Below are 16,667 nucleotides of genomic sequence, written 5' to 3' on the forward strand. Positions count from 1 at the left end.
TTAAAAAAAAAGAAAGTAATGTATGATACTATAATTTGAGGAATTATATTTACAGCTTTGGTGTGGCTTCCTAACTGTAGAATGGCTCAGTGAAATGTCCATTTTTAAGTCTATTTTTTGACTTCGAATCCCCATGCCTCAGAATGTGACCTTAGCCCTGGCTGGTTTACTCAGTGGATAGAGCATCAGCCTGCAGACTGAAGGGTCCCAGGTTTGATTCCAGTCAAGGGCACATGCCTGGGTTGTGTGCTTGAGCCCCACTGTGGGGTGTGCAGGAGGCAGCTGATCAATGATTCTCTCACATCATTGATGTTTCTATTTCTCTCTCCTTCTCCCTTCCTCTCTGAAATCAATAAAAATACATGAAAAAAAAGAATGTGACTGTTTGTAGATAGGGTCTTTAAAAACATAATTAATTTCAAAATGAGGTCATTAGAGTGGACCCCAATCCACTATGACTGGTGTCCATATAAAATTAGGATATTTGAACACAGATTTTTACAAAAGGAAGACCATGTGAAGACACAGAAAGAAGATGGTCAGCTACAAGCCATGGAGAGAAGCCTCAGAAGAAACCAATGCTGTTGACACCTTGATCTTTGGGTTCTAGCTTCTAGAATTGTGAGAAAATAAATTTTTGTTATTTAAAAAAGAGGAAAAAAAAATAATCACCAGTCAGTCAATGAAGGGGGAAAAACAAGCTAGGAGCTCCTTCAAAGCCCCATTTCCAAACAGCTGCCATTATTGACCTGTTTGGTGGTTGCCAAGATTAACCTACTCACAAGACTTGTCTTTATTCAACCTAATACAGAGTTTTGCCATTACAAACAAACCTTTCCCAGGGAACATTTGTCAAAACTAATCCTTATTAGTTGCTTAATATTGCAATTGCCTAAGGTTATAGGTAACAGTTGGGGTAAACAAAGGTTTACTACAAGTCTTTTGTTAAATTTCTTTATCATTAAGGTATTACATATGTGTCCTTATCCCCCCATTTCTCCCCCAACTCCCCAACCCGACTCACGCCCCTGGAGTCTGTGTCCATTGGTTAGGCTTATATGCATGCATACAAGTCCTTTGGTTGATCTCTCCCCCTTATCTCCACCCTCCCCTACCTTCCCTCTGAGGTTTGATGGTCTGATCGATGCTTCTCTGTCTCTGGATCTGTTTTTGTTCATCAGTTTATGTTGTTCACAATATTGCATAAATGAGTGAGATCATGTGATATTTCTCTTTCTCTTACTGGCTTATTTCACTTAGTATAATGCTTTCCAGTTCCATCCATGCTGTTGCAAATGGTAAGAATTCCTTCTTTTTTACCGCAGCAAAGTATTCCATTGTGTAGATGTACCACAGTTTTTTAATTCACTCATCTGCTGATAGGCACTTAGGCTGTTTCCAAATCTTAGCTATGGTGAATTGTGCTGCTATAAACATAGGGGTGCATATATCCTTTCTGATTGGTGTTTCTAGTTTCTTGGAATATATTCCCTAGAAGTGGATCACTGGGTCAAATGGGAGTTCCATTTTAATTTTCTGAGGAAACTCCATACTGTTCTCCATAGTGGCTATACTACAAATCTTAAAAGAAAAATCTGGGGGGATGATATGTCCATAGGAGGTTTTGAGAAGCTCTAAAATATTTTTGTGTACCTTGAAGAAAAAGAACAGGTGTAGTGATATGAGTAAGCCTTGGACTGTGCACATGCTCATGAGACACCTGAGAAGACCCAAAGGTCTCACCATTGCTTAACCTATAGTCTTATATGCAAGTAGAAAGTAAAGGTTAAAAGAGAGTTGTTAACTTCCTGGATGAGTGTTAAAGGTTTGCCCCAATGAACCCATAGAGCCACTCAGCAATGACAGAGAGATTTATTGGCTGCTGGTATTTAAATAAATCTGTATAAAATAATTATCTGAACACTAATCTAGATGAGCAGAGACTTTAGTGGTGACACATGACAAAAAGTATATATTTTTACAAAATTAATACAGAAACATCATTAATTAAAAATAAGCAAGAATAACAAATGGTTACAACAGACCCATTTGAGGGACTTCTGATATACATTATTATTTTAAATGTCCAATTTTCAGAAAAAAAAATATGAGGTATGCAAATAGTAAGAAAGTATGACCATACACAGGAAAATAAGTACTGGACAGTAACTGTCCCTGAGGAAGCCTTGACTTTGGACTTACTAGATAAAGACTTTAAATCATCAATTTTGGTGTTCAAAGAACTAAATGTAACAAAGTCTAAAAATGTACAGGAAAATATGAGATGTGTGCTTCACTAGTGAATGTCAATTCAGAGATAGAAATTATATATAAAAAAGGCCCATATACAAATTCTGGAGTTCAAAATTACAAAAACTGAAATGACACATTCACTAGAAGGGCTCAATAACACATCTGAGTTGTCTGAAAGAATCAGCAAAGTGGAAGATTGTTCAAATGAGTTTAAACTGAGAAATAGCAAGAAAAAGAGAATGAAGAAAAATAATAGCTTGTGAGAAATATGGGACACCATCAAATGAACCAACACACATAATAATAAAAGTCCCAGAAGGTAAATGGAGAGACAAAAGGGCAGAAAAAAGTATTCGAAGAAATAATGGCTAAAACCTACCAAAATTTTATAAAATTAATCTGCACATCCAAAGAGCACAATGAATTCCAAATAGAAATAATTCAAAGAGGATCTCATCAATATATATTAGAATCAAACTGTCAAAAGTTAAAGACAAAGAGACTATTCAAAGCAGCAATATAGAAGCAATTCACCATGAACAGAGGATCCTCCATAATATTACTTGCCGATTACCCATAAAAAACAAGAGGCTAGAACAACAACAACAAAGACACTATTAAACAAGTATTCTATTTTGGCAGAACTATCCTTCAAATATAAATGAGAAATAAAGATATCACCAGATAAACAATCACTGAGATAATTCATCATAAGCAAACTATCACACTAGAAATACTAAAAGGAGTCCATCAGGCTGAAATGAAAAGACACTGGACGTTAATTCAAATCCACATGAACAAAAAAAAGAACTACAGGTAACTGTATAGGAAAATAGAAAATACATTATAAATGTATTTTTTGTTTGTAACTTTTTCTCTTAATTTAAAAAACACCTGCCTAAAGCAATAGTTATAAATATGTGTTGATGGGTATATAATGTATAAAGATGTATTTCAGATGATAATGGAGCTATATAGAGCAAACTTTTTGTATACTTTCGAAATTGAGTTGCCCGTTATCTTAACTAGATGGTTATAATTTAAGATATTAATTGTAACCCACAGGGAAAACAATAAGAAAATAATTCCATAAAATAGAGTAAAAAGTGACAAAGGAAAAAAAACATGCTATTTAACACAAAAGATAGAAGTGATGGAGGAACAGAAAAGTCATAAAATATATAGAAAACAAATAATAACATGGAAGTCACAAATCTTACATTTCAGTATTTACATTAAACAATACAACCAAAAGGAAGAGGTTGGCAGAATGGATATAAAATTATGATCCACCTATATGCTGTCTGTAAGAGACAGACTTTAGATTTAAATACATAAATAGATTTAATGTAAAGAGATGGAAAAAATATTCCATGCAAACATTTAGCAACAGAGAGATGGAGTGGCTGTACTGATATCAAACAAAATAGACTTTTAAGACGAAATTTGTTACTATAGACACAGAAGGACATTTAATCAAGATAAAAGGGTGGATCTATACAAAGATAAAACAATTACCTATATGTGTGCACCTATAATCTATTTATATACAACATTAGAGTCCCAAAATACATGAAGCAAAATATAACAGAAATAAATGATTTGATGAATAAGCAATTCAATAATGACAGTTGGAGACTTGAATATCCTATTTTCAATAGGAATAGTACAAATAGGCAAAATATTAACAAGAAAATGAAAAACTTGATCCTGGCCAGATAGCTCAGTTGGTTGGAGCTTCATCCCCATATGCCAAGTTTGCGGGTTTGATACCTGATCAGGGTACATACAAGAAATAACCAATGAATGCATAAATAAGTAGAAAAACAAATTTATCTCTCTCTCTCTTCAAATCAATAAATAAAAAGGAAGAAAACTGAAGACTTGAACAACACTATAAATCAACTAGACCCAATAGACTTCTATAGAATGCTCTGCCCAACACAAAATACACATTGTTCTAAAGAGCACATGGAAAAAGATTACAGGGTGGAGAGAGGGAGCAAAAAAGAAAAGAGAGAGAGAACTCATAGAGATGAACAACAGTGTGGTGATTGCAGGGGTGGTTGTGGGGAGGAAGGTGAGTGGAGGTGGAAGAGGGCATCGAGGGGATAAATGGTGATAAGGAAAAAAATTCTTGATAAATTTTAAAAGACTAAAATTATACTAAGTCTGTTCTCTGACCACATCAGAATGAAATCAGTGGCAGGAATGTTGAGATATTCTCAAATAATATATTCACAAATAGCAATGTGAATTAAATAACACAACCCTAAATAACCAATGGGTATGTGAAGAAATAAGGTAAATTATAAAATACTTCTTGCATCCCAGTTAAAAAAAAGAGAGAAAAAGTACTTAAAAATTAATGAAAGCAAAACCACAACATATTCAACTTATCAGCTCTTTGAGGAAGACACGGTTGCAGCTGCAGCAGAGCTCCATCCTGCCCACTCCTCCTACTGACTCACTGCTGCTTGCATTCACCACTGTTCACTCTTACCACAGAACAAGTTGGTCAGAAAGCTGCACTGCAGCCATGGCTTTTAAAGATACCTGAAAGACATTGGTGGAACCAGAAGTGATGATTCACCGAATTAGAATTACTCTAACCAGCCACGAAGTAAAATCTTTGTAGGTGTGTGCTGACTTGATCAGTGGAGCAAAGAAAAAGAATCTCAAAATGAAAGGACCAGTTCAGATGCTTGTGAAGACTCTGAGAATCACTACAAGAAAAGCTCCCTGTGGGGAGGGTTCTAAGACTTAAGGATAGGCTTCAGATGAGGATCCACAAGCGATTCATTGATTTGCACAGTCCTGAGACTGTTAAGCAGATTACTTTCATCAGTATTGAGCCAGAAGTCAGAGTTGAAGTCACCATTGCAGATGCTTAAATCAACCTTTTTCATAAATTGACTATCAGTTAAAAAAAAAAAAAAACTTACAGGATATGGCTAAAGCAGTGTTTAGAGGGAAATTTGTAGTTGTAAATGTGCATATTAAAAAAAAATGAAAGACCTCGAAATCAACCACCTAACCTAATATTTTAAAGAAAACTACACAAAGAAGAAAAAATTAAATCCAAAGCAATCAGAACGAAGGAAATAACAAAGATTAGATTGGAAATCAATAAAATGGAAAGTAGGAAAAACAATATAGGAAACTAACAAAATCAAAAGTTGGTTCTTCAAAATTAATAACAAAATTGACAAATTTTTAGCTAGACAGACCATGACCAGAGAGAAGATGCAAATTATTAAGATCAGGAATATAAGAGGGAACATTACTACTGAAATTTCAGAAATAAAATTGACTATATAAGAATACTATGAATAATTGTATGCAGGTAAATTAGACACACTACAAGGAATAGACAGATTTATGGGACACAAACTAGCAAAACTTACAAGAAGAAATAGAAAAAATGAATAGATAGAACAAATAAACAGATGGAAAATTAATTTTTAAAAAAATCTCACAAATAAAAGCCTTGGACCAAATAACTTAAATAGTGAATTCTATCAAATGTTTTTTTTTAAATAACTCTAAACATTCACAAAACTTTCCACAAAAATTGGAAGAGGAGTCAAAACTCCTTAACTCATTCAAGGCCAAAATCACATAGATCTTAAAAACCATAAGAAGCCTTAGATGGCATTTAAGGTCGAATTATTATTATTCAAAATGGGCAGGTAAATGGGAGGCAGTCAAATTTTTGAGCCACCATGATCCATGTCTTTTTGCTGTTTGTCTTAAGTTTTGCTTTTCTGCATCTAATATAACATTTACATATCATGAACAAAAGTAACAATACTAAACCAATAACATCGATTAGGAACAGAAAATGTCTAATACTAGACGAGGAAAAGTCTGAGGGGAACAAGCATCCCAGCCAACGGAAAAACCCTTTACATAAGGTTATGGTCTTGCCCCATCCCCAGTGGTCCACCTGTTCAGCAAGACATGCTGACACTGAGACATCCTAAAAATGAGCCTTCCTAGCACCATGGACTCCATTATCCAACCAAATGTTGGTCATCAATGCATCCTTTGGATTGATTTATGACCAAAAGGGGGATGTGTGGACGAAAGGGGCCACATGCTAACCTGACAAGCTCAGGGGAGGCCTGCATGGCAGCCTTGCAACCTCAGAGACCTAAAGTAACCACAAAAGATGGTCTGAAAATTAAATACTTAACTACAAACAGGTTATAGTGGGTAGTCATGTCCTAGGCTAGTATTTTCCCTGACAAAGATCAACTTAGATCTTTACTGAGCCCATTTGCCTTTTTGCCTCTAAGATAACATATCTGCGAGATCTCTGGGTAACTTGTAACTTCCTGACCCCTCCAGGCACAACAAATGGCACCAGGACATTCTCTCATTGTTATTGTTATCAAGTTAATTATCAACTGTTAATTATGTAAAACTGTCCTGTATTCATCTATGTAAAAGAAGCATATGTCCATCGTTTCACTTTTTACCCTATCCCAAAGGTTTCCCCGCTTTGCTTTATCCCACCTTTTTAATCTATCACCAATGGATTTCATGTAACCCACCTATGTCCCTTACCTTTGATTGCAATGTATAAATACAGATGTAACCCACCATTCTCCGAAGCATTATCTCAATTCATTTAGGTTCTGCTATATGTTGACAGTTTGGCTCAAATAAACTCTCAAAAATTAAAAAACAAAAACAAAAAAACAAACAAATGAAAAAAAAAAAACATAAGAAGCCTAGCAAATCTATTTAAGCAACATATAAAAAGCAGAGGACAAGATCTGGTTTCTCTGGCATATCTGACCAAACCTTTAAAGAAGAATTAATACCAATCATGCTCAAACTCTTCCAAAAATTAAAGAGACACAAATACCTCCCAAGTCATTCTATGATGCCAGTAATATGCTGATATAAAATATGCTGATATAAAAGCCAGACAAAAACATTATAAGAAAACTCCAGATCTACATCTCATATAAATATTGATGCAGAAAATTCTCAACAAATACTAGGAAAATAAATTTAAGAGCACATTAAAAGGATTATACACCATGATTAAGCAGGATTTATGCCAGAATGCAAGGTTTAGTCAACATATTAAAATCTATCGATGTAATACACCTAATTAATAAAATAAAGAAAAAAAAATGCATGCTTATCTCAATTGATACATAAAAATCAGTTTACAATATCCAAGAACCCTTCATGATAAAAACACTCAACAGCTAGGAATAGAAGGGAACTTCCTCAATGTGATAAATGGCATCTATGAAAAATGACAGCTAACATCATACTTAATGGTGAAAGACAGAAAGTTTTCCCCCTTGGATTAAGAAGAAAAAGATGTCCACTCTCATTATTTCTATTTAATATTGTACTGTAGTTTCTAGTCTTATCAATTAGGCAAAGCAAATAAATAAAATGCATAAACATTAGAGAGGAAGCAATAAAATCATTTCTATTTGCAGATGATGTGACCTTATATACAGAAAATGCTAAAAAACTCACTAAAAACATAATAGAGCTAACAAATGCATTCAGCATAGTTACAGGATACAAGATCTATAAAAACAATAATTATATTTCTATACACTAGCAATGAACAGTTTAAAAAAAGAATTAAGGCAACAATTCCATTTACAGTAGCATATAATAGAATAAAATATTTAGAAATACATTTAAAAAGTAGTTAAGACACGTACACCAGAAAATACAAAACAGAATTGAAAGAAATTAAAGACCTATATAAAGACATCCTGTGTTTGTACAATGGAAGCTTTACTATTGTTAAAATATAATATACCCCAAAGTGATAAACAGATTCAAAGCAATCTATCAAAATGCCAGCTGGCTTTTTTTTAAGGTGACAAGCTAATCCTAAAATTCATATAGAATCATAAGGGAGCCTGAAGAGCCAAAACCATTCTAAAAAAGAACAAAGTTGGAAAATTCACAATTTCAAAACTTACTAAAAAGTTACAGTAATCAAGACTGTATGGTACTGCCATAAGGATAAACATATAGATCAATGGAATGGAATTAAGAGTACAGAAATAAACCCATACACTTATGGTCAATTAATTTTTCAAAGGGTGCCAAAACAATTTAATGGGGGAAAGAATAGTCTTTTCAAGAAATGGTGATGGAACAACTGGATAACTGAATGCAAAAGAATGAAGGTGGACCCTTACCTCACATCATGTATAAAATTAATTCAAAATGAATCAAATATTTAAATGTAAGAGCTAAAACTATAAAACTCTTAGGAGCAGAAAACATAAGGGCAAATCTTCATGACCTTGGATTAAGCAATGGTTTCCTTGATATGACACCAACAGGAAAGGCAACAAAATGAAAAACTAACAGGATTTCATTAATATTAAAATATTTTGTATTTTAAAGGACACCTTCAAGAAAGTAACAAGGTGCCCTAGCTGGTTTGCTCAGTGATTAGAGTATCAGCCTATGGACTGAAGGGTCATGGGTTTGATTCCTGGTCAAGGGCAAGCTTGATCCCCAGCTCCTGTTGGGTGCATGCAGGAGGCAACCAATAGATGTGTCTCTCTCACATCCATGTTTCTCTCTGTCTGTCTCTCCCCCTCCCTTCCACTCTTTCTAAAAACCAATGGAAAAATATCCCCAGGTCAGGAATAACAACAACAAAAAGTAACAAGACAACCTTCAGAATGGGTGATAATATTTGGAAATCACATATCTGATAAGAGACTAGTATTCAGAATATATAAAGTATTCTTACAGCTCAAGAAAAAAAGAAAAATAACCCAATTAAAAAATGGGAAAAACACCTAAATAGACATTTCTCTAAAGAATATATGCAAAAGACTAACAAGCACACAAAAAGATGTTCAGCATCATTAGTTCTTAGGAAAATGCAAATCAAAACCACAATAAGATACCACTTCACACCCACTGAGATGGTTAAAATTTAAAAAGTGGAAAAATAAGTTTTGGTAAGCATGTGGAAAAAATGAAACACTTATGCATTGCTGTGGAAAACTCTTTGGCAGTTTTCTCAAGAAGTTAAATATAGAATTACTATATGATCAAGCAAATCTACTCCTAGGTATATACCCCCAAAACTGAAAACAAATATTAAAAAAATACTTGTACATAAATATTCATTACAGCATGATACACAACCATCAAAAGGTGGAAACAACCCCAAATGTCAATGGATGAACGAATAAACAAAATGTGGTATATCTATACAATAGATTATTATTAAACTTAAAAAATACTGAAATACTCACACATAATATGGATCAACCTTGAAAACATTATGCTAAATGGAATAAACCAGACAAAAATGGTCATATATTGAATTATTCCATTTTTACAAAACATCCAGAATAGGTAAATCCATAGAAACAGAAAGCAGATTAGTGGCAGCCAAGGACTTCAGGGAGTGGGGAGTAACTGTGCAATGGGTAAGAGGTTTTCTTTTGGGATGATGAAAATGTTTTAGAACTAGACAGAGGTGGTGGTTGCACACATTGTGAATGTACTAAATGCCACTTGATTTGTTCACTTTAAAATAGTTTAACATTATGTGAATTTCACCTCAATGAAAAAAATAAAGGCATGAAGTATTGACAATGCTACAATGTGAATAAGCCTTGGAAATATTACATTAAGTGAAAAAAAAGAGGCACAAAAGGTCATATATTGTATGAACTATTTGTACAAAATGTCCAGGTATGCTAATCTTTAGAGAAAAAATTAGTTGTCAAAGGCTGGGGGAAGGGATAAATGGATAGTGAGTCATTGCTAATGGATATGAAGTTTTCTTTCTGGGGTGATGAAAATGTTCTGGAATTTAATAGTGATGATGCTTGTGTAACTTTGTGAATATACTAAAAATCATAGAATTATAAAGATTGAGAGGGTGAATTTATGGTATGTGAGATATAAAGAATAAAAAGTGAATGCACTGTTTAAACAAAAATAATAAGGATGTAGAATGATGTTTACAACATTAAAGTTACAGTATCTATCTATCTATCTATCTATCTATCTATCTATCTATCTATCATCTATCTATCTATCTATCTATCTATCTATCTATCTATCTATCTATCACCCTAATATGCAAATAGACTGAACAGCAGAACAACCAAACAACAGGTCACTGACCACCAGGGGGTGCACGTGGAACATGGCGGGCATTGGCCACCATGGGTTGGTGGAACAGGTGAGCGGAGGTGCCAGACCAAGGCGGGGTGCCGGTCACTGTCATCGGGGCAAGCCTCTGGTGGTTACTGAAAATTCTTTGCTCCTGCACGCTGCGGTCCTGCCCAGTGCTTGCAACTGCTGCTGGTACTGCAGCCGCTGCTTGCACCCGCTGTCAGTGCCTGGCACTGGCCCAGATGGCTCAGTGCCAGCAGTGGGTGCGAGTGGCAGCTACTGGCCCCGATCGCCCCTGAGGGCTTCTCCACCTCCCCCTGTTCCTGAGGGGTGATCAGGGCAGCAGATGCCACTCACACCCACTGACTGAGCCAGCCCTGCTCGCACCCACTGCTGGCACCAGCGTGGGAGGGGCCGGGGGCTGCAGAGGATGGGCCAAGACCCACCCCTGTGCCCACTGCAGCCTCGTAGCCCACAGTTCCTTTCAAGGTGCACGAATTCGTGCACTGGGCCCTAGTATGAAAATAATAGCACAAAGATCAGGAGGGGAGAATTGAAAGTATACTATTGTAACATTTTAAGCATACATGAAGTGATATTATATAACTTTGAATGTAGATTGTGATAAGTTAAATATGTATACCTAAACCTGAAAGCAGTCATTAATGAAACAATATGTTATAGATAATGTGCCACAAAGAAGATAAAATAAAATCAGAAAAATACTCAATCCAAAATAAGTCATTAAAAAGTGAACAAATTACCAATGGCACAAATAGAAAACAAACAGCAAGATGATAGATTTAAACCAAATCACATCAATAACCACATTAAATACAGTCTACTAAAAGGCAAAAATTGTTAGATTGAATAAGAAAGTGAGATCCAACTATATGCTGACTACAAGAAATACACTTAAATATAAAGGCAGAAATAGATTAAAAGCAAAATGATGAGAAAAAAATATACCTTACAAACACTAACACAAAGAAAGCTGGATGGCTATATTGCTATCTACGTAGATTTCAGAGCAAAGACTATTAATATTCTCTCTACCATGTTACTATTATTATAATGAGATCATTTTATCAAGAGTCTTAAAATGTTTATGCACCTAATAACAGATATTCAAAATTGATGAAGCAAAAACTGATAGAACTGCAATGAGAAAAACCTTAACACACATAATGGTTTCTCAGAGCAGGAGAATGATGTATTTGTGAAAATGACTTTTGGCTGTTATCTCTTTGCACTCCATAGGGGAGTTTTCTGTGCTGCTGCTGCTGGCCTTAAAGTGGGCAACCGTTCCCATATCTGAAAGTACATAATCAATTCAAGGTTATATTTAAACCAAGTTATCTCAAAGCCTGGCTTCTTACTATACTGATTCTGTTATAGCTTAAATGTTTTCTACCTAGTCTTTAACCTTTCCAGCCTCTCTAAACTGATAAGTAACCACATACTCCTTGGCCCAGCTAGCTTGATATTTGTTCATCTGATTTACAGACTAAATTTTTTTTTTTCTGACAGGAGCCAAATAAGGAAAGTTACTGCATGTGCAATATGGCTAATGGAGGTTATAGTTAGTAAACTCAAGTTCCTTCTCCTTGTGCTTATGTATAGTAATGTAAATGAAATACAACTCCTAGAAAGGACTACTTATTGATGTGCAGACGTGTAGTCTAGCTGTAAATGTGCAGACTTTTACACACAGACTGAAGACATACACAACAAACCATCCTTCCAACATATGGTATCTTTAATGAAATTGGTGAGTTAAAAAAACATTGAGAAGGTGACAGCTAGGGAAATTAGTTATTCTATGACTATAATAAAACGTTTAGAATAAAAAAGAGTAAGAAACATCAATTGGCTTTATAATTGAAAAGAGAAGACTAACCAAGTATTGTCTTCCCAGTTCTTGTACAAGTGTAGACCATAAACTAATAATTCTTGCATAAGAAGTACACAGAAAAGAATGATCATTTTTTGTATATTTTTGTTTCTCAAAATTATTTAGGAGAACTTTGCCTAGTGAAGAGTGAACAAAACAAAATGTAAGAAACATTAAAATGGGGGACAACTGGTGTTGAGTGTGTTGGAGAATATAGCAAAAAAAGAAATTGCTCCATTAGATATTATAATTTGGTATGTAACAAAAAAAATTAAAATTATGATTAAAATGACTAAAATAACCTATATTTAAAAAAGTCAAATAAGAACTTAGGGGATAAAATTCAAAATAAATTTACTCTCAGTAGTAACTTCATGGAATATAAATTTTCTTACTTTGATAAACATGAATATAAAATCCTGCTCTCTGTACTCTAGGGTTTCCTATATTTTTTGTAAAGATTGACTCATGTCAGGTCACATCTAAATGACTCAACATTGTGAGCTAAAAGGCTGTTTACACAATATACACATTCTTTACTTACAGAGCAAAATAAACTTAACACTTTTATATTAAAAACCATGGATAGAGTAGGATTAGTAGCACCATGAAAAATAATTCTTCCCCCAAACTGCAGTCTTTTATTTTACTCAGTGAGATTCTTCCCTTAATTGAATTTTTAACGCACCATTTTTGTTACTGGTCACAATATATATAATCTTCATTTTATAATCCTTACAGAAAGTCATTCTGGACCCAAAAAGTGAATTCATATCCTTATTTCTTATGTAGAAAAATAATAGCGACTTTGTTCTAGCACATTGCTGAGGTACATCTGAATCTTCATGGTTACTAGTCAGCATGCTTTCTTGGTCATATATAGTAGCACCATTGTTGGGCAGCAGTGGTAAAGTTGGGGAGAGTGAGACATTGCATCCTGGGAATTTCATATATATCACATTTTAAAGCACACACGGAATTTTTCAAAATATTATGTCCTTTTCATGCACACTTGACATCGGCTAATACGTGTCCTCAAGTCTCCTGTCTTCAGCGTTTCTGACTGAGGTTTGCTGGGAAATAAGAAACAAGACAATCAGATTAGCCTTTTCTGGTATTTATATTATATTATTGGTTCAAATTCACATACAAACGTTATTTTTGAGAGCTTGTTTAGAGGTTCTAGCAGGGGAGTGCAGCTACTCATATACCCTTGACCAAAGACCAGTTCTCTCCTCTGGGGGGAAGGTCATCCTCTTCTGATGGAGCACACATCTGCAGCTTCTTGAGGGACACACATGGATGGGTGAGAGGAGGGGGACACCCGCCTAGCCAGCCAGATCAGCTGAATCAATCCTGGTAATCAATGGAGTGACAGACGTCACAGCCAGATCACCCTCGCATCTGCAAACATTATTTCTGTATTAAAGAAGCTCTCCTGATGACTAATGGTTAACTTTTGAGCAATATGATCAAGTGCAGTGACTAGTATGACCTAAGAATGATTACTGGTAGGTATTTTTGTGACTTTTCTCTGCACCACTATTATCTTTGTCTATTTGTATCTCCCTCTTATACATTTTTCTAATAGTCCTATAATCAGGAGAATCTGGGCAACTGATGATGAATAAATGATAATATATAAGACATAAGAAATGCATAAAGATAACACATAAGAAAACATTCAAAAGAAGCAACATATAAAATACATTTAAACTGAATAAAATCCAATAGATTGAAGTATCCTGAGGTACATGTGTTATAAGTGTTCTCCCCAATACAAACACTTGAATGAGAGGCTTGAAAACATCCTTGGAAAAGAGTTCATTGGGCTGGCAGAGGGAACACAGATTATAGCTTCAATTCCTTGGATGGCTTCCATCTAGTTAAATAGCTGCTCATTTGTTATTGAGCAGGTCACATGACCTTTCCTGGCTTTGCTTGTTTTGCTACTGAAGAATTACTACCAAGCCATCTCAAACCACACATACCTACTATTAGCTAACTTTGTTTATCTCCTATGAGTCAGGTATATGAGGAGAACAAGCAAGAATGAAGGACACATTCCACTAAATTTTTTAACATTTGTTAGGTATAAACCATTCATAAATTGTCTCTCTTTTCCCTAGCATCTCTGAAGGAAGCTAAAGACCTAAATTAAACTAAAATTATAAGCACCTTACCTGAACATGTCTGACACATCTACAGTTGCCAGCCAAAAGCTGTAGGAATTGGCATAGTAGTTGCAGGTACCCCGCCCATGGCATTCAATGAAAGGAGCTGAACGAAACTCTTCTAAGCATGAACCAGGGGAGGCCAGAGCTTGACCTGAGCCCTCTGCCCCGGCACTTGTATGCTAGAAAAGAAAAGGAAAAATGTGCCAATGCACTCATGTGCATACCTTAGTGGATACTCAAAGATATGTGCTAAACTCGCCAAAAAATCAAATCTAGTGAAGGAACTAGGGCCACAGGTAAGAGAATAGTATCTACACCAAGAATACTCAACAAAAGCAACAGGCAGATTATAAAAATATGATCTATAAAATGTGTGAGGGGGAACAAAGTGCTTGGACAGCAGCTATTTGAGGTCAAGCTTCTTATTATGCAAATGACAGGAATATTCATATTGGGAAGAAATGTTGATATGATGGACAGTTAGCTATGATAACAAAGACAAGAAAGCATGTTTCATACCATCATGAAGGAATAACCAATCCAAAGAGAATCCCATCCCTGAGGACAACGAGGAATCTGGATGGTCTGACTGTGAACAGCAATCACCACAGCTGGAGCTTCACACACTGCACACCTAGTAAGGGAAGGTAAGAGGGAATACAATCTACAGAGTCAATATGTGGGAAATAGCATTCCCTCTTCTTTGGCTGCCATCCTGGTATAGAAGCCGATTAAGTTGTCTTCAATGCTCAGAAAAGGAAGAGATAATGCACTTTGAGAATTGCTTTTTCATAAGCCTTGTCTCCTAATATACATAACAAAGTTATAAATAAAAACTGCAAGTTTTTTTTTCAAGAAACTAAAGAATCACTACTGTAGCATTTTCATTTTCTATTCTGCCCTAAATTGATACTTGTTATAGTCAATGCCATAATTGCAATAAGAGGTTGGTTTAGTGTATTGCACATACTACTTGCTGTTAGAGTGCTCAAATGAAAGGTAAGACATTTAGTAATGCTGAAACTGTGGTAAGAACAATGTCTGGTAAACTAGAAAAAGACAAGAAACAGACGCTTTCTCAACTCCCACCCATTATTTTTGGTTCAAAGATATTTGTTAACTATTTGGTCTACCTGGAGAAGTACTACATATCCAGAATGCTGGGCAGGTACCCAGGCACTTGTAGATGTGGCTTAAATCTATAAAATCAAGTAAAATAGCAACAAAGTAGATACAGCTTAGTCTACCAAGTCCATAATAAAGAACATGAGTGGACTTTTGAAATATTGAACCAATGGGCACAGTTTATCTACAAAAGAGGAAATATCTTTAGGGAACCTTCTACTCCCAACAATTGGGACAGACAAAAATCACAAAAAATGAATTCCCATAGTATATACACCAAGGGTACTCAACAAAAATGATTTGGGCAAATGTATTTAAAAAGGGCATCCTAAATATGCTATTAAGAGGGGCTGGACTAGGTTTCACCTTTATATTCAAGGGAGAAAATACTAGACTTTCCAACGATTCATCTTTTATGGTTGCTGGATTCCTAGATAAATTGGGTTATGATCAGAATGAAAATGGCAATATCTAATATGCCTAGGAGATCAAGTTAAACTAGGGTTCAAACCTGACAAAACTCTAAATTTCATGTATCACTTCCTCCTTCCCATAGCTAATCAACTGCAAAATCCTATCTTATTCTATTAAAGTGATACATGTACCCCACTGAACGTTCCATCCACTCCTGCCAGGATTATTACATTATCTTCAATCTAATGATATCTCAACCTCAGGACTATCCCCTTTGTAATCCATGTTACATACCAATGATTCTGTATTCTTCCCTAAAATGAAGGTAAAAAACTTTTCAGGGCTCCCCATTATCCTATATAATAAAGAGGTAATATGCAAATTGACCCTCATGCCCTCACAAAGATGGCTGCCTATGACCAGGCCAGCAGGGGGGTTAGTGAGGAATGACCAAATGACTGAACAAGCAGGCTGCATAGGGCAACCAGGCTGATAGGGGGGTTAGTGAGGGATGACCAAAAGATTTAAAAGCAGGCTGTGTGGGGTGACCGGGCCGGTGGGGGGGGCCATGAGGGGTGACCAGGCTGGCAGGGGTGGCAGTTGGGGGTGACCAAGGCTGGCAGGGGAATGGCAGTTAGGGGTGACCAGGCTGGCAG

The 16,667-nt window shown here is 35.5% G+C and overlaps 1 protein-coding gene and 1 pseudogene across 2 annotated transcripts in view; one reads left to right on the plus strand and one right to left on the minus strand.

The window, feature by feature from the left end:
* Window positions 1–4,792: 4,792 nt before the first annotated feature.
* LOC102256479 lies at window positions 4,793–5,193 on the plus strand (annotated as a pseudogene).
* Window positions 5,194–12,138: 6,945 nt separating this feature from the next.
* The window catches only part of COL4A5 (collagen, type IV, alpha 5), a 329,573-nt gene continuing 325,044 nt past the window's right edge, over window positions 12,139–16,667 (minus strand). For both annotated transcript variants that reach the window (XM_005865212.2, XM_005865213.2), the window contains 3 exons: window positions 14,992–15,106; window positions 14,479–14,651; window positions 12,139–13,368 (listed from right to left, as the gene is read on the minus strand). In XM_005865212.2, coding sequence (XP_005865274.1) covers window positions 13,287–13,368; window positions 14,479–14,651; window positions 14,992–15,106 — 370 coding nt within the window. In that variant the 3' untranslated portion in view covers window positions 12,139–13,286. The remainder of the gene's footprint in view (window positions 13,369–14,478; window positions 14,652–14,991; window positions 15,107–16,667) is intronic.

This window comes from Myotis brandtii, unplaced genomic scaffold (genome assembly GCF_000412655.1).
Source record: "Myotis brandtii unplaced genomic scaffold, ASM41265v1 scaffold199, whole genome shotgun sequence".
NCBI classification, from domain to species: Eukaryota; Metazoa; Chordata; class Mammalia; order Chiroptera; family Vespertilionidae; genus Myotis; species Myotis brandtii.